The sequence below is a fragment of the Athene noctua genome, chromosome 1 (assembly GCF_965140245.1).
Source record: "Athene noctua chromosome 1, bAthNoc1.hap1.1, whole genome shotgun sequence".
NCBI lineage: Eukaryota > Metazoa > Chordata > Aves > Strigiformes > Strigidae > Athene > Athene noctua.
The window spans coordinates 134,871,433-134,898,000 of record NC_134037.1 but is presented as its reverse complement, the minus strand read 5'-3'; the positions used below and the strand labels follow the sequence as shown (position 1 = coordinate 134,898,000).

The following is a 26,568-nucleotide window of genomic DNA, read 5'->3' as shown; positions in this document are numbered from 1 at the left end:
CCTGGAGGCGCTGGGGGGCTCAGGAGGGCGGGGAGCAGGGGCCAGGGGTGGCTCCGGGCAAGGGGCTCAGCGGCAGAGCTGAGCTGCAGGGAGAGGTTCAGAGGGGGAAAAGATCAGGCTGGGAAGGGGGGGAGCCGCGGCTCCAGCCCCTGGAACCCCGCGGGCCGGGCTGCCCCACGGGCAGGGTGCGGGTCCCGCGAGGAGCGGCGGCGGCCGCTCGGCGGGGCGGGAAAGCCGCGCCCGGGGGGTGGTGGCTGCGGCGGGGCGGGGGAGGGACGGGGGAGCGGGGCGGCGCCGGGCACAGGAAGCGGAAAGCGGCGGCGGCAGCAGCAGCGACGGCGGCCGCCGCCGGGGGAAGGCGGCGGGTCGGTGCCGGGAGCGGCATGGGGTGGCCGCGGGAGGGAGGTGAGCCCGTCCGTCGGTCTGTGTGTCTGCTTGTCGGTCCTGGGTGTGTGCGGCTCCCTCCCCCCGCCACCGGGTCGCCCTCCTCCTCCTCCTCCTCCCCCCCCCCCCCCCCCCCCGGGGTGCCGGTGGGGCATCCTCCTGCGGTCCCGCGCCAGCCGGCCAGGATGGGGGGGTGAGAGCCCGTCCGGGCTCCGGTAATGCTGCCTGCGGCCCCGCTCCCCATGCCCGGGGCTCTTCGCCGGGCGCCGGCTCCCGTGGCTGGGCGGAGCGGGGCGGCCGCCGCCCCCCCCCCCCCCCCCCCCCCACCCCCCCCCCCTCGCTCTCTCCCTCCTGTCCGCCGTGAGGCTGCCGGGGGCGGCGGGTCCCGCCGGCGGCGGGTCCCGACTGCGATGCCTCGGGCGGGAGAGGGCTCGGCTTCCCGGGGGAAACCCTGGAACGCCGACGGGGGCCGTAGGTGGAGCTGCTGACGGTGGACAGCGGTTTCTCTGCCCCGCTTCGCCTTCGAAGGAACCCGCGAATGCACCGGCGGGATGAACCCACGCCGGTGGGGAGGCTCCCGGGACCCCTCAAACGCCCGGACTGTATGAAACGAGCTGCTTTATGTTTTGGGGATCACTGTTGGGGTGAGGGAGGACACAATTCCGCCTCGCTGCTTAGATTCGAGGCTGGCTTGGCCGCGGAGGTGATGCCCGAAGTCGGGCAGGACCGAGCGCTTGTTTCCGTTTCGCGAGTTACGGTGTGGGGAAGCTCCGGCTGGCGTGGCCGGAGATAAACCTGCTCTGGGGACAGCCCTCGAGAGGAGAGTGGCTTTCTGCTTTGGTAGGGCCTGCCTGGGATGCAGAGCTCCCGCTTCTGAACGCGCCCAACAGAGGGCAAAGCTATGGCATTAGCTGTGCGGTTTCAGTAACGGCACGTTTTCGGAGAGCCGCTCTGAAACAACACTGTCTTCTCACTTAGAAGACTGTCAGGGTCGTAAACCAACTCTCTTATGCCGAACGCTGTGACTTCCCGGGCTACGAGAGCGTGAAGGACTCGATGGTGGGGTTTTTAGTATGGGGAGGCAGCATTAGCGATGGTATGACTGTTCTACAGCTCCCTGAAAGGAGGGTGCAGAGAGGGGGGATGAGTCTCTTGAACCAAGGAACCAGCGCCAGGCCAAGAGGGAATGGCCTCAAGCTGCGCCAAGGCAAGGTCAGACTGGCTCTTAGGAAGTATTTCTTTGCAGAAAGGGTTGTTGGGCGTTGGAATGGGCTGCCCAGGGCAGGGGGGGAGTCCCCATCCCTGGAGGGGTTGAAGAGTCGGGTTGACCCAGCGCTGAGGGATCTGGTGGAGTTGGGAACGGTCAGTGTGAGGTTAATGGTTGGACTGGAGAGGCTTCAAGGTCTTTTCCAACCGAGATGATTCTGTGATTTCTGTGCTCGAAGCAGTGGGGTTTTTTAGCCCTGGATTTGTCAATAATGAATTACCCACAAGATCTTTGCAGCTGTAAAGAGTTAAGAAGCTAAGTCATGCTGGCTGGAAGGACAAATTAAGACCTTGTACTTTCACTAGAGGAACCCTTTGTAATTTATCTCCTTTAATGCTATGGCTAAAAGTAAACTTTGAAAGTAAGGTACAGGTAGTGCCAGCTTGGATAGGCAGAGTTTGAAGAGTCTGGGAAGAGTCTTTCCCCTGTTCGTTTCAGTAAGGCTGCTGGGCTTTAAATGTCAGTATGGAAAACCCCATTCCTGTGCACAGTCCCAGGTGCTCTAGTATCATGAGGGTGAGGCTCTACCCTCAGCCATGTGGCATGGCTCTGGGATTAAGAGGTGCCCTTGAAGATTTAACGACACGGGAGATGTACAAGGGAGGAAGCACAATCTTTCACCAGCTTGGTGGGTTGGCCGCTGAGGTATCATTTGCATGATGGGCTTGAATGCTGCTTGTGCATCAGAAACTTGGACAGCGCAGGTGTCCCAGGCGTGGGCAAAGGACATCCTCCAGGGAGGTGCTTCACCAGTGGATTCTACGCAGAGAACTTCCCAACTTCCAGCTGTGTAACAGAGGGTCAAGAGTCTGGGGCTTATTGCTTAGAAACATGGCTTGCTTGGGTGGTGGTTTTGGCTGGGTGTTTCTGTTGTCACTTGGAACAGCCTTGCTGTTTTCAGACCTGTGTTGTTGCATGTTCTGATTAAACACGCAGGTGGATTGTTTCATTAAACCAAGTGACTTTTCTTTTTGAAATATTCATGTCATGGACTAATGGTTTTCAGCCTGGGGGCTGGAAATTCCTAGGGGTCTATGAAATCTTTCTAAGAAGCCACCGAGAAGCAAAAGAAAAGACAACCTATTGCTAGAGGGCTTGAATTTGCTGACTACTAAACATTTTTTTAGGATGAGGGGCTTGAAAATCAGGAGACACTGCCATAGAGTAAAAGCTCTGGTTTATATATATATATAAATATTTTTTTTTTAAGGCCAAAATTAACCTTATTTAATGACATGCAAATATAAGTAGAAAGCTTTTAGGAAAAACCTGGTTTCCCAAGGCTGGTTGGCTGTTAAAACTGAAAGCCTTGGCTCTGCAAGTAGATAAGCATGGGTGAACTTCTGTCTTTACAGATCAAATGGCTGGATTGGGGCCTGCTCAGGAAATTCAAAAGCAAAAGGTTCCAGTGGCATTGCTCATAGGTCTTCCTATATATGCAGTTGAACGTAGCAAGTTACGTAATTTCTCGTTTTTCTGAAGTGAATAATAGGAATAAGCTGCAGCTGTACTGTGCAGCCAGGTTAATGCCAGAGTTAGAAGTCTTTCTCGCTGCTTAGCCATCTTTTAATTATTTTTTTACTCTTGAACCCTAACACTGTCCCATAGCTTGGTATTTGGAGTTCTGCATGTTTAATTTGTAAAGTTCTTCATTTCAGTAAAGGAAGAAAAAAGACTTCTTGGTGCGATAGCTCATGGGCATCCGTTACCCTGTAGACAGCTGGTGTGGTTTAACAAGTGAGGCTGACAGACTACTGAGCTGAATGTGTGCACATCCTCATGGACACTTGTGGCTGCTTGTGTTCCAGATGGCACTTCCAAATATAAGTAACTTCATGAACCGACTGGTAAATCAACTCTTAATTGACTGCTAGTTTTAAACGGAGTAAGATTGAAACTACACACAAGGATTTTAAAGCTGAGTGAGAGATGCTTTGGAGTTATTTGCCCCAACTTCACAGGGGAAAATCCAGCGGGAAAGCATGGGATGTAAGAGTGCTCTTGTTTGCATTTGCCCTCTTTGATTTAAAGATGTAACTTGCTCTTTTAAATTTCCCTTGGGCTGGGTGCCAAACTGTGCTCCCTTGAAGACAATCACAAAGCGAACTTCATTGGAAATGGCATTGGGCTCCCAGCGTGGAAAATAGCAGCGATTCAAAAGAACTCTTTTTTTTGGAGATTTATGAGCATATGAAAAGAGGGAGTTACAATGAGTTGTGTAGCTTCGTAGAAACTATAACTACAGTTACTGTGGTATTCAGGGGTAGCTACATTTCTCCACTGTCATGCAGGATGCAGCCATCCTTCTTGCCTGAATAGGGTCCCAAAATTTCCTCTGGGGCATCCTTAGCATTGTTTTCCATATAGTACTTGGCATCCTTTTGTCACTGGTAAGGGAAAGGCAAAGGGAGAGTGCCGGCCCTACTAGGAGCAAAGTGCTGGGTGTGCAGTTACACAATTGCTGTGGTTGGAGGGGCGGAGGTATTCCCACCTCTCCTCTAGCTATTCACTTGTGTTGTTATTCACCCTGGTGTTGGTTTTGCTGTTTGGGGCTGTGCTGTGAACTAGGTCACAGAAAGGATCCGAGACAAAAGCATGGCAAGGGGGAGAAAAGGGACTTTTTGTTTTGTTTTCCAGCGGTGCTGTTTGCTCGCTGAGAATTGTGTTGACACAACCAAAAGTGGTGAGCTGTGGTGCGGAGGTGGAAGCTACTAACACCGGCTTTCTTGTCAACACCAAAATACAGTGCAACCGTACCCTTGGGCCAAAGGAGCTTTCTTTCATACGGAGCCAGAAGCTCTGCAAACAGACCATGGAGACACTGGAGTCCTGTGAGATGTAATGATCTTTTGTGAAGCCGTTTCAGCTGGCTAAATCGGTCTCTTGATTCACACTTGTTTGTGAAGGCGTGAGGCCCCAGATGATGGGGTTGCTTCTTTACGCAGCACGGTTGTTCTTGCTTAGATGGGTAGGGTAGGAATCGTCATTAATAGTGATTTAGTAGTGGAGGTCTTAGCCTGGATATGGTTGTTCTATGAAGAATATGTGTACGGTTTGTCTTCTCTAGCTTTGCTCAGGCTCTAGTGGTGAGCACTATTGGCTTGGTGGCTAATCCAGAGTTAACTTCTGTCTATGCCATTGAAAGAGCTCCAACCCAGAGAAGCAGTTTAATATGTTAGTTGTCTTCTGGTCCCCTCCCTACCTCTTCCCTAGTAGTTTCAAAAGCTTTTCTGCCAGAAGGCTGGTCCCTTTCCTGTTCTAAAGTAGACCAAGAGGTAGATAACCTGCTTGTCTTGGCTATGAGGAGCATGTGTTTGGACTGTGCTCCTTCCTCCTTGGTTTCTTCATCCCATCCTGCTCAGGCTGGGAGTGGTGTCCAGCTAGCAGCCCAGGCCAAATCTAGAAAGTCTTCTTGATAATCAGCCTCACTTGGGCACCAGACAAAGCCAGTGGTCTTCTGCTTTTTCCAGCTGAAATTGGGCAGATATGTTTTTTTCCCGGCAGCCCTGTAACTGCCTCAGCAGGAAGATCTGTTTAGCCACCAGTGTGTCCTGCAGCTGGGGCAAGGAGGTGGTACAGAGTCCCTAAATTCATTGTACTGCTTTTGACAACAATCCAGGAGACTTAACATTTTCTGGGGGCCGCCCTGTTGACTTTTCGCAGAGCTGTGTCAAAACCGTTGCTCTTGTTTACACAGAAAACGAAAGTTGGCATGATCCAGCCTGCCCCGACGTTCCTGTGTTGGTCTTCCCACAAGTCTGCTTTCTCTGCCTAGTGCCCAGCACTGCCTTGCTTCACCCGCTGTCAAATAGGTGCTGCTGCTTCATGGTGCCTGTTTAGGCAGCCTCTGAATTTCCACAGCAGCCTCTGCCTGCTGAAACGTTCTCTCACCTCTCCTGAGAAGTGTGACCCTGTGCTGCTGGGGGTGAGAGGACTCAGAAGGGGAGCTCTGTTCCCAGTCCCTGTCTCGGCTCCGATTCTTCTATCTGGGAGTTGGGGGGGGAAATTTTTATGTGGTTAGAGGAAAAGGCTTGGAGTTTATGCTTTAGACGCCCAGGAAAAATGTGTAACCCTTACTGATGTATGCTGGCAGCTTTCCTTGCTTTTCCTATTCCTGTAATGTGGTGGTATGTATTTGTGAAGAGAGTGATGGTTCTCAAAGGGACTCCAGTAACATCAGTGGTTTAAGCCTGTATAATACTTATCCCCTTTTGTCCAACGGAGGGTGTTTCTGGTTTCTAATGCCTAGTGATTGAAAGGCCTGTGTAGCCATCTCATTTGTTGGTATCACAGCACTTTTTGAAGGTGGGGGGTGGTGGCCTGACCTCCATTTATCGGAGGATGGAGACAGTGGAAGGATTTTTTCTGTGATTGCCTAGCAGGACAGAGGTAAAAATCAGCTTTAACGAGTCCCAGCCTATTGCTGGAGCCATACACTACAGGCTGTGTGCAAGTCTAGGGAGTTAACCAGTGGTAACATCAAGTGTCCCAGACTGGGGGATTTTTATTCCTGTTACAGTAGTGATGCCATTTTCCATACTGCCGTGCCTTGGCTTTATGTTTTGTTGTGTTTAAATCTATCCTCATTCCTCCCCTCTCCAAACTGGGCCTTACGTTCCCATCCTTATTTGTCCTTCCTAGATTCTCTGCTGCCTTTAAGGAGCTTTCTCCAGGCATGAGAAGCGCTTAGAGCTTGGGAATTCCTGTACCCAAAAGGTCCTCCCCGCCTTCTCCTCTCCAAGAGCCCTGGCAAGCACAAGCATTGTGCAAATACCTGCAGCTCCTGATGCAGCGGGAACGCTTCAATACTTTGTTGTAGATCACACCACCAGCCAAGGAGCCCTGTGGGGAAGAGGCTTCCTTCTTTGGCACGGCTTGCGCGTGGTAGAGCTCTGTGCTTGGTTACGAGCTTTTTCTGGAGGTGTTAGTGGAGGAATCTTACGTCTGGAAAGAATAGCTGGCCAAGTATGAAGCCTGATTTCTGTTGCTGTCCCTCTGTGTTTGGGGAGGGAGAGGGCTGAAAGCAGTGGCTGACTGTTTTATTGCTAACAGCTTTGAAAACTGCTGTGAGCAGAAAATAACGGAGGGATCTAATTTAATTTTAAAGCGTTCTTTGCCTGCTCTGAACATACGGCATGGCTGTAGTCCTGTGTTGGCTGGAGGCAGCAGTCTGGGCAGGAGGCATGTGAGAGTGCTCCTGCGTGCCAAACACTGGTCTGTACCAAGGTACCTCCACCCGTAGCTGCAACCCCTCCGTCTGCACCTTTTTGCCATTTGCATGCGTTTCCCCAAACCGGTGACTAAATCCCCTCTTTTCCGTTTCTCTTCTCACCTAACACAGGATGTGGGTTTGGAAAGCGGGATGGTGTTGCACCTTCTTCCCCACAGGGTTCAGGGTTTTCGACCTGTCACTGCTGGGAATTGTTCTGATGTCGCCCTGCTCCTGTTCCAAAAAACATGACTCTCTTCTGCCCTTTACGGATGGCACTTAAGCTTCTGTTCCAAATGGAAATACGTTGTAAGAACCATTGTCCCATATAAGCTACATGTGATCTCTAATCAGCTCTCCCCAGTGTTCTTAGTGTGTGTATATATAGAGACAATTTTTAATAAAATTCAATTCATCAAGGCCTAAATTAGCTTCTGGAGGGAAAGGTTACAAAGAAAGGGAGGTGCTCACAGTGCCATTGATTGTATAGTAACTAATGCTTGTAAAATGGGCACACCTTGCAGTTGTGAAAACAAAGCAGGTTCAGACATGGTGGTCTGATCCTCTCCTGCATTTCTTCTAGGAAAGTCACCCTCAGCCCCCCCACCCCCCCTCTTCCCCTTATGTATAGGCTGTAATGCTGCTGTTCTGAGTCAGGGGGTATTTGGGCTGCGTGTTACACAGGTGAAGAGATGGGGGTGTGAAAACTGAGCCCTGTACTTTTTCTGGGAGTGAATTTTTGTATCTAGCCTGCTGAGCCTTCTCCAAGTCACCATCTTTTCCAGGTGACTTGAAGACATTTCTTCTGGATTTTTAGATGAAGGGGCTAGACTTTGCAAAACAGAGATACATTTTGTTTAAAGCTCTACAAATGTGTGTGTTTCACTAGACTGGAAAAAGATATTGGCCGGGACAAGCTCGCCAACTGGGAACAGCATGATGAGTGGTGACATGTGGCCAGGGTGAGGGAATTGCTGCAGTAGGAATGATGTCTTGCTTTGCTTAGAGTGCACTTCCATACCTGTTTCTCTTTCCTTAGGTCGACTGTGAGAAGCCAAGCACCCTCCCTCCCCTCCCTTCTGGTCAAGTTCCTTGTAAGTGAAGCTCACTTACTCTCTGAGGACCAAACCTCACTGATGACTGGGAAGCAAAGAGTACCCAGGAAAGCACTTTTACCACGGACTCCACCTCAGGAGCACCAGGAACTCATCTTCTAAGTAAAATCTGTGCCCCTTCTGTGCAGACCCCATGTCTGCTGCAATGGATACAGAATCAACATATTCGGGATACTCCCACTACTCAGGTCACTCCAAAAAAGCCCACAGACAAGGGTAAGGAAGCATTTATTTTTAATGACTTACTGTTCTAAGCTAAGGCATGTCCTGTTGGAAAAAAAATAAATTGTAAACCAGAATGAAATGGGTGGGGCCACAGCTCTGGAGGAGATACATGTGGAGGGTCCTCATGAGGAGATTGGAAGCAATAATGCTGCTTAATTTAATTATATTCAACCTGCTGGATGCATGCTGGGGTCATGTATGACCAGAAAGATTGGGATGGCACTAGCAGAAGGAAAAGATCACTTTAACTCTGCTCTTAAAGTGCAAAGGGAATAGTGTCTGGGGAGAAGACGTGCCAGACTTCCTAAACTGATAATTGCCAGTTGTTTTCTCTTCTGATGCTATTTCTTTATTGTGTAATAATGAGGTTTCCTATCTCTCTACACCATCCTTCTGGCTACTCTGTTGCTGGTGTGCTGTTTTGTTTGGTTTTTTTTTTTAATAGAATTTGAGTGGTACTTGAGTCCACAAGTTCTTTATCAGCATTGATTGGATTAGAAGTCAGGCTTTTCTGTACTTGAATAGCAAGTCCTCTCTGTTGTGGTTCAGCAACCTCAAAAAACATCTTGCTCTGAAACTTCTGATTACTTGGAAACATTATCCTTTTTTTTTTTTTCCTCTGCATCTTCATTAGTTTTACTTGTAAAATGTGTGCCTCTTAACAGTCTTAGCAACTTAGAACTGAGCTGGTCCAAAATAACTTTGCATTTTGGAAGCAATTCTCTTGTGTAGTTGGAAAAATAATTCCTCCATGAAATGAAGTCTCTTTTCTCGCAATCCAGTTACCGAGTAAAACTTCTCATTTGCCTTTTCTCCCTTCTTTAACACTCCCACTCCCGATATGGATTGCCCTTTGAAGCTTAGAATGCCATGTGGAAAGATGCATTCAGAGTTCCCAAAACGACACAAATATCCTAGAGCCTTACTCCAAACAGGAAAAAGTCTTATGCCTTGAAACCTCTGGTATTTGGTAATTCCAAGAGAGATGCAGTGGAGAGAGCAGAGTTGGGACACTGGATGCTGCTGAGCTTTAAGCCAGCTCCTGAGCACAGTGAGGGTCTCTGCTGCTTTCCTGTCCAGGTAGGAATGTGGAGAAAAATATTGGTGGGGCTTAACTCATCTTGAGGTGTTCTCAAAACCAAGAAGCCGTGAGGCCTACGAGGGTACTCTGGAAGTAAGCGCTAGCCTGCTACCCTTGATGTTCTTGCTATCTTTCTAAGAGATTAACTGGGGGTTATTAACCAGCAGAAATAAACTTCACCAATTTTCCTACAGTGCTAAGGTCCTAGTTGAGTAGGCTCTACGTTGTGGGAACTAAAGTTGTTTTGGTCAGTTCCTTGTGTTAACTGTACATGTCTCTGTGAGACTCTTGATTGCTGCTGGAGAGCTGTGTAGACCAGTTAATGCCAAATGGAGTTGCCCGTTGTTTGGAGCGTGCAAGCTTTCCTTTCAAGTGCAGCACTGGCAGAAGCTGTTTTAAGAGAAGATGAGGTGGTGGGGATATACCCTTGTCCCCTTTGCTCCCCTCCCCAATCACGGAGAGTGTAGACTGTCTCAGCCGCCAGGCTGTAGGCTGCTCTGGGCAAGGGCCCTTTCTAATCTTCCAAAGTTTTTGTCACAGATTGAGTCAGTATTGATCAAGAGATGGGCAAGCATGACCACAACCTAATGCTTAGGGCACCTGCTGCAAGTGAAGGTGTGGCAGATTCCAGGCCCTGCTCCAGAAACTACCTGGTAATGTTGTTCTCCTCTTGCTCTGTTTGGAAAAGGAGTCGGGACAGGCACAAATCACCACGAAGCAAAGATGGTAGTCGGTCTGAGAAGTCCGTCACTATCCAGACACCTCCTGCGGAGCCACTGCTTGGGAACGATGCCTCTCGGGCAGAGGAGGGCCAGGTAAGGAGACAATGAAAGCAAACGTGGAGTGTGGTTTCTGGAACAGAGCAGGTGACTTACCGGCACATGAGTAGGAAAAAAGTGTTGCTCACACGCTGTTAGTAAGGAAACAAAATTTATGGGTGCCCTTTATTCATGCACAAAGGCAAGGTCTCAATCCATTTTGTCTTTTTCTGAGAGCATTATTTAGACAGCACCAGTGCTGATGTGACTACTCCTGGGGCACTAATTTGCCTCTTGTTTCCAGAGCGTCATCTGCCAAGCTCTACAGAAACATCTGTTTCCATCATCTCACTGTGCATTATTTAGGTCGGTGCTTTCACCTGTACGTGCACTTTTGGTTTTTAGGCAGGATTTGCTCTAGGTAATCACGTAAAGCACATTAGGACCAGGATCCCAGTAGGGAAAGGAGATGAGAAATGTAAAAGTAATGCGAAATAGCTGGGAACGAAGGTGAACTCAGTGAAAGCTGGTATGTTAACACTGGCTTAAATAAAGAATGGAATAATGCTGAGTTTAGATTGCACCCAGGATGGATCCTGTACTCTCTGCTTTAGCAGTTGATGTGAAGGTGCATATTCATTTTCAAAGAATGGCTGATGCTGCAAGACATGGAATGCAGGATGTTTCAGTGCCTCCCGGGTTGGATTTGGTGTGTGTTAATCCTTGGCTGTGAGGCTCCACATCTGCCCTGTCAAAAATAAAATAATTGATACCCACTTTCTACCCAGACTGTGTATGGTTGTACTGATAACAGTATCCATGTAGTTGCCAGTGGGCTCACTTCATGTATTGCCGTTTGGTATTTTGTAATCAGATGCTTATTTTCATAAGTCCCTGATATTACTTCAAATAGATCTAAAGGTGCTGGTGAATTCTTAAGCTCATATTTCCATGTAAACCTCCTCAATGTGAATTAAAGCCAAAGCAACGTAAGTTGATGCATGTGCAAGACTTTACTCCTAGGGAGCAGGGTGGCTTGGGTTGGGTCCAACAGCTTTGTACCACTAGAGATTTAGGCTCATATTTCCCTATAACTGCACGGTTTTTTGCTTCTGCTACTTTAAGTTAGAAGAGCTGTAATAAGGGGTAGACTGAGACTAGGATTACCTACTGTCTTCTGGGCTGTAGCATTAAGATGCTGTGGCGCTTCTGTCCCTTCTCTCTTCTGCACAGTTTCTCAGTTCATCAAATGGAAGAAACAGAGCTATTTCATGCATAAGCATAAAATCGTTGAAATGCTTAGATTGCTTTACTGGAGACACTGGCAAAGAGGGAAATGTGATAGGATTATGCTGCCTTTCAGGACATGCTACAATGCAAATATCTCTTCTGGGGCCTCTGTTTTGGTGAGAAGTGACTCAAAACCCCCTCATATTAATTCAAGATGCTGACTGTTTGTGGTTGGTCTGTCTCAAAACCCTACTGCTCTAGGCATGGGAGGTATTCATGTATTGGAGTGCATTAGAAGTGAAATCCTTGAAGTTGTTCAAAGTAGTTGTGCTGCTTCTTGCTACTCCTTTCCCAAAGATTCTTCAAGACTCTTTCAAGGTAGTGAATAAAGGTTTAAAATTATTCCTGTTTCCTTAAAACAGTATGGTTTGATCAGCATGTGTAGCTGCAGAAGTCTGGGGGAAGGTGTAAATCCTATTAATGACACAGACTGCAGAAAGATACACTCTGGAGGGTAGGAGGAAGAGCAAAAATGTGTGCTTCTGAATGAGCGCTGCAGCTACAAAGGCACCAAGTAACACAGCACATGCGTTGCCACTGTTTGGCAATGTGTATTTGTGCATTTGTGGGAAGCATCAGGAGCATTTGTGTGCATGAGTCACTCCAGCAGCAGCTGTGAGTCAAATCCATACATGTCAGTGTAACTCTTTGGCTGTGCCAGCACCAGGAAGGAGCAATTGGAGGCATCGTGGGATGGGAGAAGTAGCTTGCAGAAGTTCTCTGATATTAGCTAGGGAAGAAATTAGACTTTCAGAAAACATAATGTAATCTGAAGCTTGACTATATGGCAGCTATATTTCAGGTAAGCTTCTTTGTGGCCGAGTGGCTTCTGACAGTGTCCTGGACTGTAATACCGGAGCTACTTCATCCTCAAAGAGCAACTAAAATCCTCTAAATTTAAAGCCCCATACCTGAAAATATCCTCTGTGACCACCTGTGATTTGTTGGTTTAACTAAAATTTTATTAGAACGTCAGCTATTGAGGGCAGCGCCACTGTCAAGGAGAATAAAAGAAAATGAAGTGGAGGAACTTGCTGGAAGTGCGGTTGCTTTTGTTATGGATGGAAAAGTAATGTGTGAACATGTTTTTGGTTGTGTAACAACAACCGGCTTGAAACACTGAAATGAAAATTTCCCTTCCAGGTGCTTCTGTGGTACACTTGCACCATGGAATTTGTGGGCTGAAAGAGAGCTAGTCCTTGCCCTGCACATGGGAACTGATGATTACTGTAGTTTCCAAGAGTTATGTGATATTACTCGTTAAGTGTGCTGGAAGAGGAACCTCTGGGGTACAGTGAGTGGCATAGCAAGCTGAGCTACCTGTTCTACAGTTTTTAACACCTAATGTTTATAGTCACTGGTTTAGACAAATTGCTGTTGTTTCCAAACCTTTGCTAATTTTCATGGCTGATTATTCAATATATTGAAAGTGTTTCTTTTGCTGCAGTTTTTTTTCTGGGACTTAAGTCTGTTGTAGCAATCTTTTTCCAGGCAAGAAAAAAAGAAGACCTGGAAGGAATGTCCTGATTGTTTCAATATTATTTTTGTTTATCTGTTCTTCTGTCAGGATGACAACTGGGGCGAGACCACAACAGCAATCACAGGCACCTCTGAGCACAGTATTTCCCAGGAGGACATTGCCCGGATCAGTAAGGATCTGGAGGACAGCGTTGGGTTGGACTGCAAACGTTACCTGGGCTTAACAGTGGCAGCTGTTCTTGGACTCCTTGTCTTCCTTACCCCCATCGCCTTCATTCTGTTACCCCAGATCCTGTGGCGGGATGATCTGGAGCCGTGTGGTACTGTCTGTGAGGGACTTTTCATCTCTGTGGCATTTAAACTCCTCATTCTTCTGATTGGGACCTGGGCTCTGTTCTTCCGTCAGCCCAAGGCAGATTTACCAAGGGTGTTTGTGTTTCGGGCCCTTCTGTTGGTCCTCATATTCCTGTTTGTGTTTTCCTACTGGCTGTTTTACGGCGTTCGCATCTTGGACTCGAAGGACACCAACTACCAGGGAATAGTACAGTATGCGGTGTCTCTGGTGGATGCTCTGCTCTTCATTCACTATCTGGCCATTGTGCTGCTGGAGCTACGGCAGCTGCAGCCCATGTTCACTGTCAAGGTAGTTCGGTCGACGGACGGAGAGTCGCGATACTACAGCTTGGGGCACTTGAGGTAGGTTACAAGCCCTTGAAGTCCAGTGGTATAGATAAGTGTGACAGAGAGTCTTAGTCTCTCCAAAGTTACCAAGCTGAACCCCTCTGTGTGTATGGGAGGTGGTCCCTCTTCAGAGGAGTCCTGTGCGTTTCTGTAAACAGACCTGATGGTGCAACTTCAGGCTGGTCATTGGGCTAAGCCTGATGAGGCTGTACTTGGGCCACAACAACCCCCAGCAGCGCTACAGGCTTGGAGAGGAGTGGCTGGAGAGCTGCCAGTCAGAGAGGGACCTGGGGGGATGATTGCCAGCCGGCTGAACAGGAGCCAGCAGTGTGCCCAGGTGGCCAAGAAGGCCAATGGCATCCTGGCTTGTGTCAGCAATAGCGTGGCCAGCAGGGACAAGGAAGGGATCTGACCCCTGTGCTCGGCACTGGTGAGGCCACACCTCGATTCCTGGGTTCATTTTTGGGCCCCTCACCCCAAAAAGGCCATTGAATGATTCGAGCGTGTCCAGAGAAGGGCAACGGAGCTGGTGCAGGGTCTGGAGCACAGGTCTGATGGGGAGCGGCTGAGGGAACTGGGGGGGTTTAGTCTGGAGAAGAGGAGGCTGAGGGGAGACCTCATGGCCCTCTACAGCTCCCTGAAAGGAGGGTGCAGAGAGGGGGGATGAGTCTCTTGAACCAAGGAACAAGTTATAGGACAAGAGGGAATGGCCTCGAGCTGTGCCAGGGCAGGGTCAGAGTGGCTCTTAGGAAGTATTTCTTTGCAGAAGGGGTTGTTGGGCATTGGAATGGGCTGCCCAGGGCAGGGGAGAGTCCCCATCCCTGGAGGGGTTGAAGAGTCGGGTTGACCCAGCGCTGAGGGATCTGGTGGAGTTGGGAACGGTCAGTGTGAGGCTAATGGTTGGACTGGATGATCTTCAAGATCTTTTCCAACCGAGATGATTCGCTGATTCTGACGTCTTTGTTTAAGATCCTTCTCTGCACTTCTTGCCCTGTCTCCTTACTGGAGGAAAGGGCAGAGACCTCCTTGTGTAGCTGGGGCTCGCTCGTGCTCTTTGTATAAGGCAGATGCCACTTTGAGAGCAGCCCATGTGTCAGGGACTGAAGGAAGAAGTAAGTGGCCCTGTGTGAGAAACCTGTTGTGCTGTTGAAAACATCCATTTGTCCTCATTGCCCTGTGCAGCCACGAGTTGTGCAGGAAACCTGAATAAACATCCCTTGGGTTAGATCAAGCACTGCCGCTTGGATCCTGCCCTTTTGTGGGCAGTTGAAATGCTTGTTCAGGTGTTTGTGCTTGGAGGCCTATTACCATGACAGGCTGGGGCTACCTTGGAGAGTTTAGCCAGAGAGCTACGCCATGGGATCTGAAAGCTCCTTCCAGTGACCGGGGACTCTTTCCTTGTTTCTGAGGTTGGCAGTTTTCCACTATTTTGTGTTTGATTGAGGGAAATAGCATTTAGTCCTGCTGAAGCAATTGCATTGATGCATCTGAAATCTCCCAGCAGTTCAGGCATTTAGAAATAATATTTTTAATGGGTACTTGACCATATGTGCGTGCTTTTTTGGCAGTGCTATCCTGCTCCTGGTTTGGTTTTGTACCGTGATGCTCTTTTCATCATAGGTATGGATCAGTTTACTAGGTCATATGTATCTGGGAGTGTTTGGGAGCTGTGCAAAATCCAAAGGTTATGACTTATGCATGCTTGCTTCTACCTTCCTGATGGGGTTAATGCTTCCCTCAGCCTCAGAGTACAAGAAAGGACTGGTGTCTCAGTGTCCTTAGTTCCTGTGTCCTGTGAAGTTCTCTAGAAATCTTTTCGTTCCTGTGCCCTGTGAAGCTAGCAGCTGAGCTCTGAAGATGATTCCCCAGACTGTATGTGCACTTAAACATCTGTTCTGCTTATCCTGTCCAGACCCCTATGGCATGCATATCTACTGCAGATGGAGAGATTAGTGTCTGCTGGTTTAAGTGGATGTAGGAAGAGTCTCCTGCAGCCATTAGTTTAGCAATGGAATTGCTTTGAAGCAGATTTAGTGGTTGAAGCTCAAGTCTGGGAGTTGACTCCTGGATGTTGTCCTCTGGCTTAATGGAAGAACTCAAGGCCTTTTGGGTGAACTACATCTGGACACTGCTGTATTTTCCTTCTCTGTAAAATGTGAAGGAGACATCCCCTTCTGTAATGGAAGTGCTCCTATTAACTTAATGACTAGGGTTTAAAAAAATGAACCAATCTCTGTTGTGTTTCCTTGGAAACTTTTTTTTAAAAAAATTTAAAATTTTGCTGTGGTGACAGTTCCAGTGTAGCCTTTAAGACTAGGGAGATGGAGAGGTGACTACCAAAGGGTTCCCCTGTGCCACAGCTTTGTGCCATGAGGTGTGCCAGGACAGCTCTTCCATAAGTGAATTCTGCCCAGAAAGTTTGGTACACTTATATATACAGCTATATATACACACAGTGTGCAGGTTTGGTTTGAGAGAGCTTGCTGGTTGCTTGGTGGTAGATTGTGGGTTTGTGTTCAGAGGCATTAAGATCTTATGCCTGCCAAAGTCTGTGTGTCTGCCTTTAACCATGTGAGTAAGCTTGTCATTGGAAGCAAAGAATTTGCTCAAGAATCCAGGCCTAAATATTTAAGAGCACATGTGTTAGAAACAGTGCTCTCTCAAATTCTCCCTTTGCAGCAAGGTTTTGAAATGCCTTGGGTGATGCGAAGGCAGCAAAGAGTTGTAAAACCTAGGGTGAAATCTGAGATGTATGAAATTTAATAACTTCTCATTTGTTGGCAAGGTGATTGCAATTTTGTTTGGCATATGAATCCAAACCATGAAGCATGTAGATGCTTCAGTGTCTTGTGTTACAGGAGAGTCTTGCCAAGCGTGTCTATTAATGGTAAACTAGTGTTACTTTTTCCTTAGTTCCTGACAGATGAGTATAATGTGTATTGACACGTTCTGCAGCCTGTGTGTCTTTCCACCTTTACATCAATAAAGTAGAACTGTGTAGGTTTGATCAGTGGCCAAGTGTTTCCCAACTAAAGGAGAGCTCATTCTCTCTCTCTCCCTCTCTTGCTACAAGCAAGAGGGAGAGTTACTTGTGCATTAATGGTAAGAGCCTGCTGGTCTTGATACAGAGTGTGGCCCCAATGTGACAAACACTGTGAGAAGTTAATGTAGTTGGGATCTCCTTCAACTTCTCCAGGCTTAGGACATGAGAAACTTGGCAACTTCTGAACATTTCTGCAGCGTAAGTTCTCAAAGTTTCCATAAAGGGTTTGACATGCTGGTCAGCGAAATATCAGTCAGGGTCACAAGGGGCTGCACTCTGCATCTGTCTGGCTCTCTGGGTGAGGCACAGGGCTGGGATTGGAGGTCTATTGGTGGGAAAATGTGGAGACATGCAAAGACAGTTGGGATTAATCAGGAAGACCGTAGAAGCAGCCTTGTGGTTGTGCTGGAGAGGTGGTGGTAGTTGTGGTGGAGTATGCATATACTACTTGTTGCTGCCTCTGGGCTCTCCCATTTGCCACTGCGCATATTTGCCTCAGTTTTAAAGGGGTCTTAGGTTGTGGGCTGCCACCTGGAAGGAGGAAGCATGATTTAACAGGTACAGCAATCTGACTGTGTCCTGAAATCAGAACTTTGCTGCCTCAGCCCAACCTTTTGTCCTCTAAATGCTCTCAGATGTCCTAAAAGTTTTGCTCCCTGGCTGTCCGTGGAGTCTGTCTTCCTCAACAGTCCAGTGTGCTCCGAAGAAGCTGGTGGTGAGAAGGCTCATGAGGCATCTTACCTTGTTCTGTGTTGCTTCTCAGAGTAGCTCTGGATTTTCCACAGGAAAATTGTTATCAACCGTTTTAATCCAAGGTGGAAACTTTCAAATTCTAGGTCTTCTCTGATGAGGCTGAGGGAGCTGCTATGTAAATATGAGGAAAACAGGCTTTTGGGGGGAGAAGGGAAGAAAACAATAGCTCAGCCACCCTTCTGGAAAACCATGTTTTTGCCAGGCAGGGTACAGACAGGATTTTCCACCCTCCCTGGCTCCAAACACAGCAAAGAAGCTGAAAGTGCTGAGTTAAGTATTCCACTCCACCCCTGAGGGCCCTAGGTCCAGGAGGGTAAGCATATTTGGGAGTAGTTCCCCAAATTCGTGTTATAATCAACCTATTAATAGGCTGACTTGGTCCCACCCCCAGCACTTTGGCTGTAACTTTTCTTCTGGGAGACTTGACTGCCAAAATGAGCATTCCCTTTGGCATTGATTCAGGAGCTTGGGGTGGGGGGGGTGTGTGTAAAAATTAAATTGGAGTCCCAATGAATGTGGTGCCAGGTCTCAGCTCGCTGACTGCTCTGCTGCTCCTGGTAGGAGGGGTTGCCACGCAGGGGGAATGTTTCATGGTGAAATATATGGGTAAAGAGCAGGGAATAGTAAGATACAAGAAAGGTCAAGCCTGGGAAAGTGTGAGAGGTTGGGTGGGGAAGCTGGTGAGACTTTTGAAAGCAATGACAAAGGGAAATAAAGGGGGGGGGGGAGGACGACGGGATGACAGTAGGTAACTTTTCAGTTGAAAGGCTGAAAGTTCTGTGAGCTGAGGCTTTGGTTTGTCCCTACATATAGGGACATGATGGCATCTGTCATCTACAGTTCAGTACCTTCTGGATGGCTCAAACTATGTAGGAAAAGGGTGTTGCTGGAGAAAACGCTCCTTTTCTGTAGTTAAGGTGCTGAACATACTCCCTTCCTCTCCAGTGTATGTTCTTTCCCCACCCTAGAGCTTTGCTAGTCTAGACAGCTCAAGAAAATGAATGGCTTCAAACGAGTGTGGTAATTACTGATCTTACATATAGACTGAATGTTGGGCTCTGGTATAGTCTTGGTTTTCTGAGGTTAGAAATGTCTAAGAGTGGGTCTTTCTCCTCCCTTTTGCTCATCCTTGCAGTAGGGATATGAGGAGCAGGGCTATGATGGTTTGTTGTGTCAGGCTGTATGAAGTACTGAGTGCTTCAGTCTGCTTTTCTGTGCCCTTCCTGGCATGGGTTTGCCTTTATGAGCCAGCTGGCTGGGAAGCTAGCGGAGAGGTCACCGTATGGCTTTGGAATCAGGGTACAGCTTTTGCAGACAGCTGTGAGCTGGTTGACGTTCTCTAATCAAGAGAAGCTCAGTATTCAGAAATAGCAGCTCTGTAAGGGAAAAGTCTGTTAGAGCATTGCCTGTGCCCATGGTATCCATCTGTGTTTGGATGGATGTTTGCTGAACTGTGGTTTAAAAATCCATGAAGGCAGAGGAGCTGCTTCCCCAAAGCAGGTACCTGTCTCTGAAGAGCCTGTATCTTCCCTGCAGGAACTATCAGTATCTCACTGAGAAAACTTGTGGCTTGCACATGCACTTGCACAAAGTAGATGCATACATGTTTTGTGGAAGAGGAAAATACTCAGCCTGTCTCCCAGCTGAACTGGAGGCAGCAGAATTGCTGTTCTTAGGTGGTGTGTGAGCCCTTACCTTTAATACAAACCAGATCTGAAACAGGATTATGTGGTGGAGGCTGATGCCACTCTTGACCCAGCTGCTTTGGATTGGCAGTCTTGTATCTATTGAACCTGTTGCTTGTAAAACTGATTTCTAGGCTGTCAATATTTACTGATCTAATTTGATGAGTGCTCTCTTGTCTTGTGACCCTTGGTGCCACTGGGGCCTAGTGAGGAAGTGTGTAGAGGGCTAAGGAGCAGGAATAAGCTTCTTCAGGCTCTAGACTGCATTTGTAAGCCTCACACATCTGATCTTGCAACAGCGTGGTGTTGTGCAAATATGCCTCCCCTTACCACGGGTGAAATTTTTCTAATGAAGAACACCTGGTCAGCATTTGAACTGCACAGAGTGCTCGAGTTGTGTCAACACTTCTGTCTAGGTTATGTTGTCTTAAATCTCCCTATCGCTCAAGAGAAAGGCTTCCATGGCATATAGACATCTTTGGTTTTGTTTTTAGGATGGTGAGATGTGTCAGTTTAACCATGGGTTTAGGAAGCTGGATCTCTTGCCTGAGGCAGGAATCTTTCTGTTTCCTGGCAAAGGAAATTCCTAACGTGTGTCCAGTGGCATTGGTCATCTGTAGCATGGCTGATCCCATACACTTGTGGGCTATTTCTGTTTCCAGTCAAGCACTCAGAAGTGGGACAGCAGAACAAACATTGGTGCCTACCTAGAGCAATGCTGTACCTATCCAGCTAAATCCCACTGCAGGTGTTGTCTGAAAAACAGATTAATCTCCCAGTGTGCAGTAGGTCAGTAATCACACACTCAGGAGAGACATTGCTTATTTATTTTAGGGTTGTATAAGCCTAGGTGCTTGGTGGTCTCCCATAAATCAAGCACACCAGTGGGACTTTTTGCCCTGTATTTATACACAAAACTTGTAGAGTTAATAATTTTCAAAGTCCATCCTCTCTATCATGATTGGTTAGTAATTTATAGACTATTAAAATTCTGCTGATATAATATTTCTACTACTATGCATGCTCAGGGGAAGGGTCTTCACCTGGGCAAGGGTCTTGTTGCCTTATAGACATGACTTTTAGTATTATAATAATAGTAGTTCAGCTAAGGACACGTGGACCTTGAGTTTGCCAAGTTGGCCATGTACCTTATTCAAGGTCTAATCAGTCCAGGATGTCCCTGCTCAAAGAAGGCTACCTACTTGTTTTCGGATTAGGGATGCCTTTGGCATTAACATACACAAAGAACATCTTCCTTGAGCTAAACATAATATTGCTACATTGTTCTAAAAGTTTAAACTTCAGCAGAGGCATCCTGGATTTGTGGGCTTGCTCTTCTACCCTGTGTGCAGTTGGCTTGGTCTGCATTCCCAGGGACTAGAGGAATTACACTGACCGTCCTTTCTCCTTGGGGTTTCTTCAGCCCTCACCATCTTCCATAGTGGTAAAGGCTGTGATGAAAGAGATTTGAGCTGATGAGTTTTTATCTTGTTCTGTAGCAAAACATCTTATTAACTGTCCTGCTGCCTTGATTACAGGAGCTTCCTAGAACAGCATGTTCCACAGACTAGCGATTTTGCAGAGCAGCTCTGTCGCCAGAGCCTCAAGCCTGTGCAAAATTAGCCTCCTTCCTGAATGCATTTTCTCTGTCCTGAAATCTCTACAAGTCACCCTGATACGCATTTCTGTGAGTGTCCCCCGCCCCTGCCCATCACCAAAGCTGATGAGCACCAGCATTGAATAGTCTCTCCTCCCAAGAATTTCTGGGATAGCTGGCTAAATGGGTGTTAATTGCATCTGCAGGTGTGAAGCTCCTGAAGAAATTGAGGGGTCTGCTCCAGAGCATCTTCTTTAGCACTAACTGAGAGGTGTCAGACTTGACCTCCAAGCCCATGTCTTTCCAGCAGCACTTCACATAACTGGGTGTTTACAACCACCTTTTTACACTCATCATCTCTGCAGCTGGGCTGCTTCCCCATGCTACCATTCCTGAGCTTGCAGAACTCTGTCTGCAGCTCTGTGACATGGGCAGTTGAGCATTCAAACACCCTGTGCAATGGAGTAGTGAAGGAGGGTCTGACTTGGGGCTGAACTAATAGTGATTTAATGGGAAAAGACTTCCAGCCGCATTCTTAGTCACAGGCAATACCTTTCCCCCTCTTGCCTGAGTCTGCTGCCTTGCCTCCGGGAGGATAGTGTTGCAGTTTACCCGATTGCTCTTGCCACGAGGGTACCCGTGGAATTGCAGAAGGGAATTTTGCACTAGCCTCTGAAAAAAGAATGTATGCTGTTCCCTGCTGAGGAGGGAACGGTCTCCTTTGATGCTCCAGATGAGTTATGGGAATGGTGTCTTGTTCTGTTTTATGAGAGTCTGTTTGGTGGTGCATGGGGTTTGTTGTCAGCAAAGTTCAGCAAGGACTAGTTACTTGGGGCAGAGCAGGATGGACTGTCAGTATCTGACTTGCACGCTCAGCTCATCTGGGAGTTTCTGGTGTGGTAAAGCCTGTCTCCCAAGCCTGTGAGGGCTCTGCTTTTCTGAAAGGAACATGTTTTCCTAGCCCCTTGACTTTCTGCATACATTTTTCAGAAGATTTTATATATGGCTTTACACGTGGAGCTGCTCTTCATTTTGATAGAGATGACAGAGCTCAGGGAACTGAAGTGCCCACGGTCATCTCTAATTCTCCTCCCTTGTTTGATCTTGATCTTTGATCATGCCCAGTGCCCCTTGTGCACACACCACCTCTCCTCTCCTTTCCTTTTTATGGGGAAGAGTGTAGAGCTGAGAGTACTAAATGCAGCCCAGATACCAGTTGTCTTGTGCTCCTGCGGATGCACCAGGCAGCAAGGGTGAGTGGTGGAGGGTGATTGTTATACCCTGGAGCAGTCTCACATTTTTTAAATACTTAATACTTTAAAAGTTTACAAGCCTACTCTTAAGTGAAGGGCCTGCTGTCAATTATTAATCCCTCTGGCTGGTACGGGGAGCTGGTAGGCTTTGTCCTTCTGAAAGAGATGGTGTGGAGGAAAAGCCATTGGTTTCATCTGCAGGGATTTCCCTTCTTGTTGGCTTGTCTTTCAAAACCAACACTGCCCAGAAGTACAAGAACAGTATGCGCTCCAGCTTACCCTGTACTTAAGGGGTTTGTCATGTAATTTCCCCTGATGTTGGTGCCCTCCACAAAGCGCCTGTGTGTACCACCCACAGAGACAGATGGTCTCCCAAAGCTGCTGAACAAATTTTGTGGCCATGAAGATACTTTTATCTTCAAATGCTGAAAAAAAAAAAAAAAATCCACCCCCTCAACCTTTGACATCTGTTTCTTGTGGTGAATGATGAAACAGAAATATTCTGCAAAGGAGTGAGCTGTGTGCCTTTTGGGGGAAAGGAGGAGGCTCACTTTTTGTTAGAAGTGCAAGAAATTGTAAATTTAGATTTTTTTTGTACAGCACAACCAAGTAATGGTCCAAGAACACTGGAAGCTGATGCCTGACCCTACCCTGAAGGAAAAAGGAAGAATAATGGGGAGTTGGGTGGTAGTAAAAGAATGGGGGTTTTTGTTTGCTTTTGCCACAAAACTGTGGGCAATATTTTTGCTTATAACTTTGATTGTCCCTCCAGCATTCCCTCCCCTTAAATTAACCTCTGTGCTCAAATTCCCCTTGTACAGTTTAGGTCAAGTGGGGACCTCAGCTGAGAGTGTGAGGAGAACTGTTCCCTGGCTGACAGCGAAACAGGGCTTGTGGCACAGCAATAAGGACCTTAGCTGTGGTTTGGGGGCTGCCAGGGTCATCTGCATCCTTGTTGGGGCTGGATTTTTGATGCTTAGTTCAACTGCAGACCATGTCCCTGCAGCCTGAGCGTAGTTTGTAGGGTTGCTGAGTGCTGGCTATAAAATGAGGCAGCTCTTGCTTGTTCAAAGCTTGCTGGGATGGAACTGGGTGCGGGATGCTCTGTGGTGGAGGGATGCTGGGCAGGGAGGGCTGGGCTGTAGTTTGAGAGCTGATAGTCCTCTGCATGCAAGGGTCTGCTAGCAGATAGCATCGATGCTGCCTCTTCAGGCCTGTCTGTGTAGCCTTGCAGGGAAATAACGCTCCGAGGTGTTGAGAGAAATCCTAGAAGAAGTTAAAGCTGCTTTATTGACTCAAATGGCAAACTTCATTTAAAGTCTGGCTGCGTTAATCCCATCCCCTGCTGCGGGTCAAGTAAGAGGTGGTCCTCTTTCCTGAGAGAGCACCCTACCAGGCTGCTGTTGGAATGAGAGCTGAATACTGATGTTTCATGGAAGCAGCATCTCAATGTATAGTCCTGTTAGAACACAGAAGTTTTGCTGCCAGTGGAAGCTTTGAACGCTTCCTTTCCATTGTTTCCTTGGAATTAAAGTAGCATTTCTCAGTTTTCCCTTAAAAAAAACCCTAATCAACCCCTCCAAAAACCAACCCCCCCCCCAAAAAACCCCCAAACCCCACCCTTATTTACTTCATAGCTATTAATGTAACTTGAAGAATTCCTTGTCTAAAGACTCTGGCCTTATTTGTTGTATGGTCAGGCATTAAATTATCTTTTGAAAATGCAGACTCTTAACTTCTTGCCATACCTGCCAGTTCCTGCATATTTTTTTTCTCTTTTGGGGCTCAGACTAATCAGAGGCATAGCGTACATGTATCGTGAGAAGAGGAAATGCATTGCTGTAACAGATTATTCTACTCCCAGGGACTGGGAGTGGTAATCCAGAGTACTGTGTATTATGGCTGCTTGCAAGGTTCCTAGGCTCATGAGCAGGACACAGGCTCAAGCTGGAAGCTGATGGGTGCCCTGTATTTTAGGGCTCAGGGGAGTCTGGTATTTCATCTCTTATGTGTCTGCACTAAGTGCCTGTTTCACTCTCGCGTGCAGGGTAAATTCTTGGTCTTGCTCCCAGCTCCCATGTTCGGAAGGTAAAGTACACCTTGGTGTCATCCTGTCCCCCTTGACTTCTTTGAAACTCCTTAAATCCTAAATATAACCTCAAGTGTGTAGAAACTTTTGAAGGAGGTTAAGCCTCTCATAAATACTCAGTATACCCCTCAATTACATAAATGTTTGATCATGGTTTCACATCACTACTTAAACTAATGCTGCCGCAAAAAAATAGCCTGTCAACAGACTGATCCTTCCTCACCCCTCCCAAAGAAATCTTGTCTGGTTGCACAGGGATCTGAATGGTGAAACTGGTCATTTATATCTCTGTATTATCTATGTAACTTTATCATTTACGTATATATTTTTCTTCCTGGATTATTTAACCCAGCTCAATTTCTGCTGTCTTTTTAACTGCTCTTCGGGTGCTTAAGGGTTACAAAGGCTTGTGGTGGCAGAGGAAAGGTGCAATGGGCCAGAGGGAAAGAGGCAGGACAGCAGCGTCTCATGGTGGTACTCGTTTCATTGAAAGTGGTCCTGCTGCTGCCTACATGAGGAGGTAGGTTGTACACGTGTGTTTCTGCAGTCTGCCCGCAGAGTGATGCTTGGCTCTGGCTGCAAAAGTGTGATCCTCTGTTGAGCTTGAGGAATGTCCTTGCTTCTCCTCCCCGGAGGCCTGCAGGGGACCAGCTGTGGCCCAAGCATGAGAGACAGGTCTCTTGCCCCAGGCCGTGTCCCTTAAGGTACAGATCTGGACATGGTGTTCCACATGGATGGCATCTTCTTGCTGTGGGTTTAGTGTAGAGTTGTATCTCCAGCTGTGAGACTGGACTCTTAAGTTATTGAGCCACACAGGTCTCCTTCTACAAGGCTTGTTGGGCCTCAATAGTCTGCTCAACTGTGGAGGTAACAACAGTAAGATCTACTTCAGCAGTGTCCCTGACTCTCTCAAATTGGTCATAAGTCTGTGTCGAGTTGGGTGTGGACAAGAGGAGCTTGCTTGGGCTGCTGGCAGCTGGGTGCAACACCCACAGGTGCCCAGGGAAGCTGGCTTGCCCGTGAGTCTGTCTGCTGTGCCTGTATCTGCCATGCTGCACAGGTTCATGGGGACAGCTCAGCAGCAGCTTCCTCCCATCATCTCTTCGCTTAAGTTGTACCTTTGTGCTTTTCTCTCACTGCCCTCCTTCCCAACCTGCCAATTTGCTCAATAGATAAAGCAGGCCTTTCACAGCTTTGGTTTTGATTCAGTGTGAGCAGACGGTAAGCTGGGTTTCTTTTTTTTTTTCCCTCCTCAATAAGCAAGTTAGTATTCTCACTAGCTCCCTTGAGGATATCCCACCACTTTGCAAAACGGTGGTGTGAAGGCAGACTGCTTGATGTGCCAGCAGCATGCTTAGAAAAACCATTTCTGAGCATATGGATCCAGTAGTTGCTGCTCTCCAGATCCAATTCAACTACTACTGGCTCCTGAGGGTGCTGGGTTGAGCTTGTGGTGTAGGTGTCTGGCCAGGCGTTGGTTTGGTTCACTGTGCACGCCTGGGACATGGCAGATACATGGCCAGACACAGGCAGCTCCTCTGCTCTCATCTTTCTTCTCTGCATTGCAGCAGACCCTGGGGCACTGAGGTGTAGCTATGGCTCACTCTCTGCTTGATGAGAAGGTAGTGCCTTTGCCTGTTTGAATGTGTTATGTATGATCAAAGGAAGTGGATGTCTCTAGTTGGAGTGCTGTTGGGACATCTGCATGTGGTTGTGGGTGTCTGAGGAACTGGTTGAAATCCAGCTCAAGTATTAGTGCCTGAAAGCTGCTGTTGTCCACTGGCTAATCCATGAGCTATACCGTTTGGATTTAGTGGTTCTGCTAGGTATCTGCATGGTGAGTAAGTGCTTGAAAACACCCCACCACACACACTGTTCCTCTTGGAGCCACGGTCTTGGCATAGGAGGATGCGAGTGGTTTGCTTTGAAGTCCGCTCTCCTGGCAGCTGACTTCCTCAGCCTTCTGGAGGAGAGGTTTGTCATGCTGCATGCTCAGGCTTTCACAAGCTGCTCTTTCAGATACAGCCCCTGAAGCTGCTCTTGTACACTCACGTGTACCCGTCCCAATGGATGGGCTGAGGTAACTGGTGCAACGTACCTTTGCCACATGCTAACAAACTCCCCTTTGCTGTTCTGCAAGGGGGCTGGACGACAGCCCCTCTGGTTACCTAGGCTGACCCATTGCATCCTAGAACTGCATACAGTGAACCTGGGAAGAAGCTTAGGCTCAGTAAGGGCTTAAATCTTTCCTTTCTTGTGAAAAGAGTACCCTCCTCCCATAGGAAGCTCTTCTGGTTCTCTGGGACCTCCATGGTTTCTAAAACTCACATTAAGCTTTTGCCCCTTATTATTTCATTTTCTATCTGTTGAATATGATGTTGGGGATAACAAGTGTCCCTATGATCCTTCCCTCCCCTGATAACTGTGTACTGTGAGGTGAGATGTTTACTGTGTTAACTGAGGAAGAGAAGTGTGGTGCTGTCACAGTATCTGGCCTCAGCACCATGACTGTCTTGTCCTGGTAAATCATATTACTGGTCCTTTTGGACCACTCTTTGAGTGAGAGGATTACACTCTCCTCCTCCTCTTCCTCCTCACTATAAATTACCTTTAGTTTTGGGGTTTTGTCCTAATTATAATAGCTGCCACCTTCAGCTGT

General features: G+C 47.7%; 1 protein-coding gene across 1 annotated transcript in view; it reads left to right on the top strand.

The window, feature by feature from the left end:
* The first annotated feature begins 311 nt into the window (after positions 1-311).
* Positions 312-26,568, top strand: part of VANGL1 (VANGL planar cell polarity protein 1) — a 46,162-nt gene continuing 19,905 nt past the window's right edge. Inside the window, exons 1-4 of the mRNA XM_074897277.1 lie at positions 312-405; positions 7,900-8,191; positions 9,970-10,096; positions 12,897-13,504. Of these exons, the coding sequence (XP_074753378.1) occupies positions 8,109-8,191; positions 9,970-10,096; positions 12,897-13,504 (818 nt within the window). The 5' untranslated portion in view covers positions 312-405; positions 7,900-8,108. The remainder of the gene's footprint in view (positions 406-7,899; positions 8,192-9,969; positions 10,097-12,896; positions 13,505-26,568) is intronic.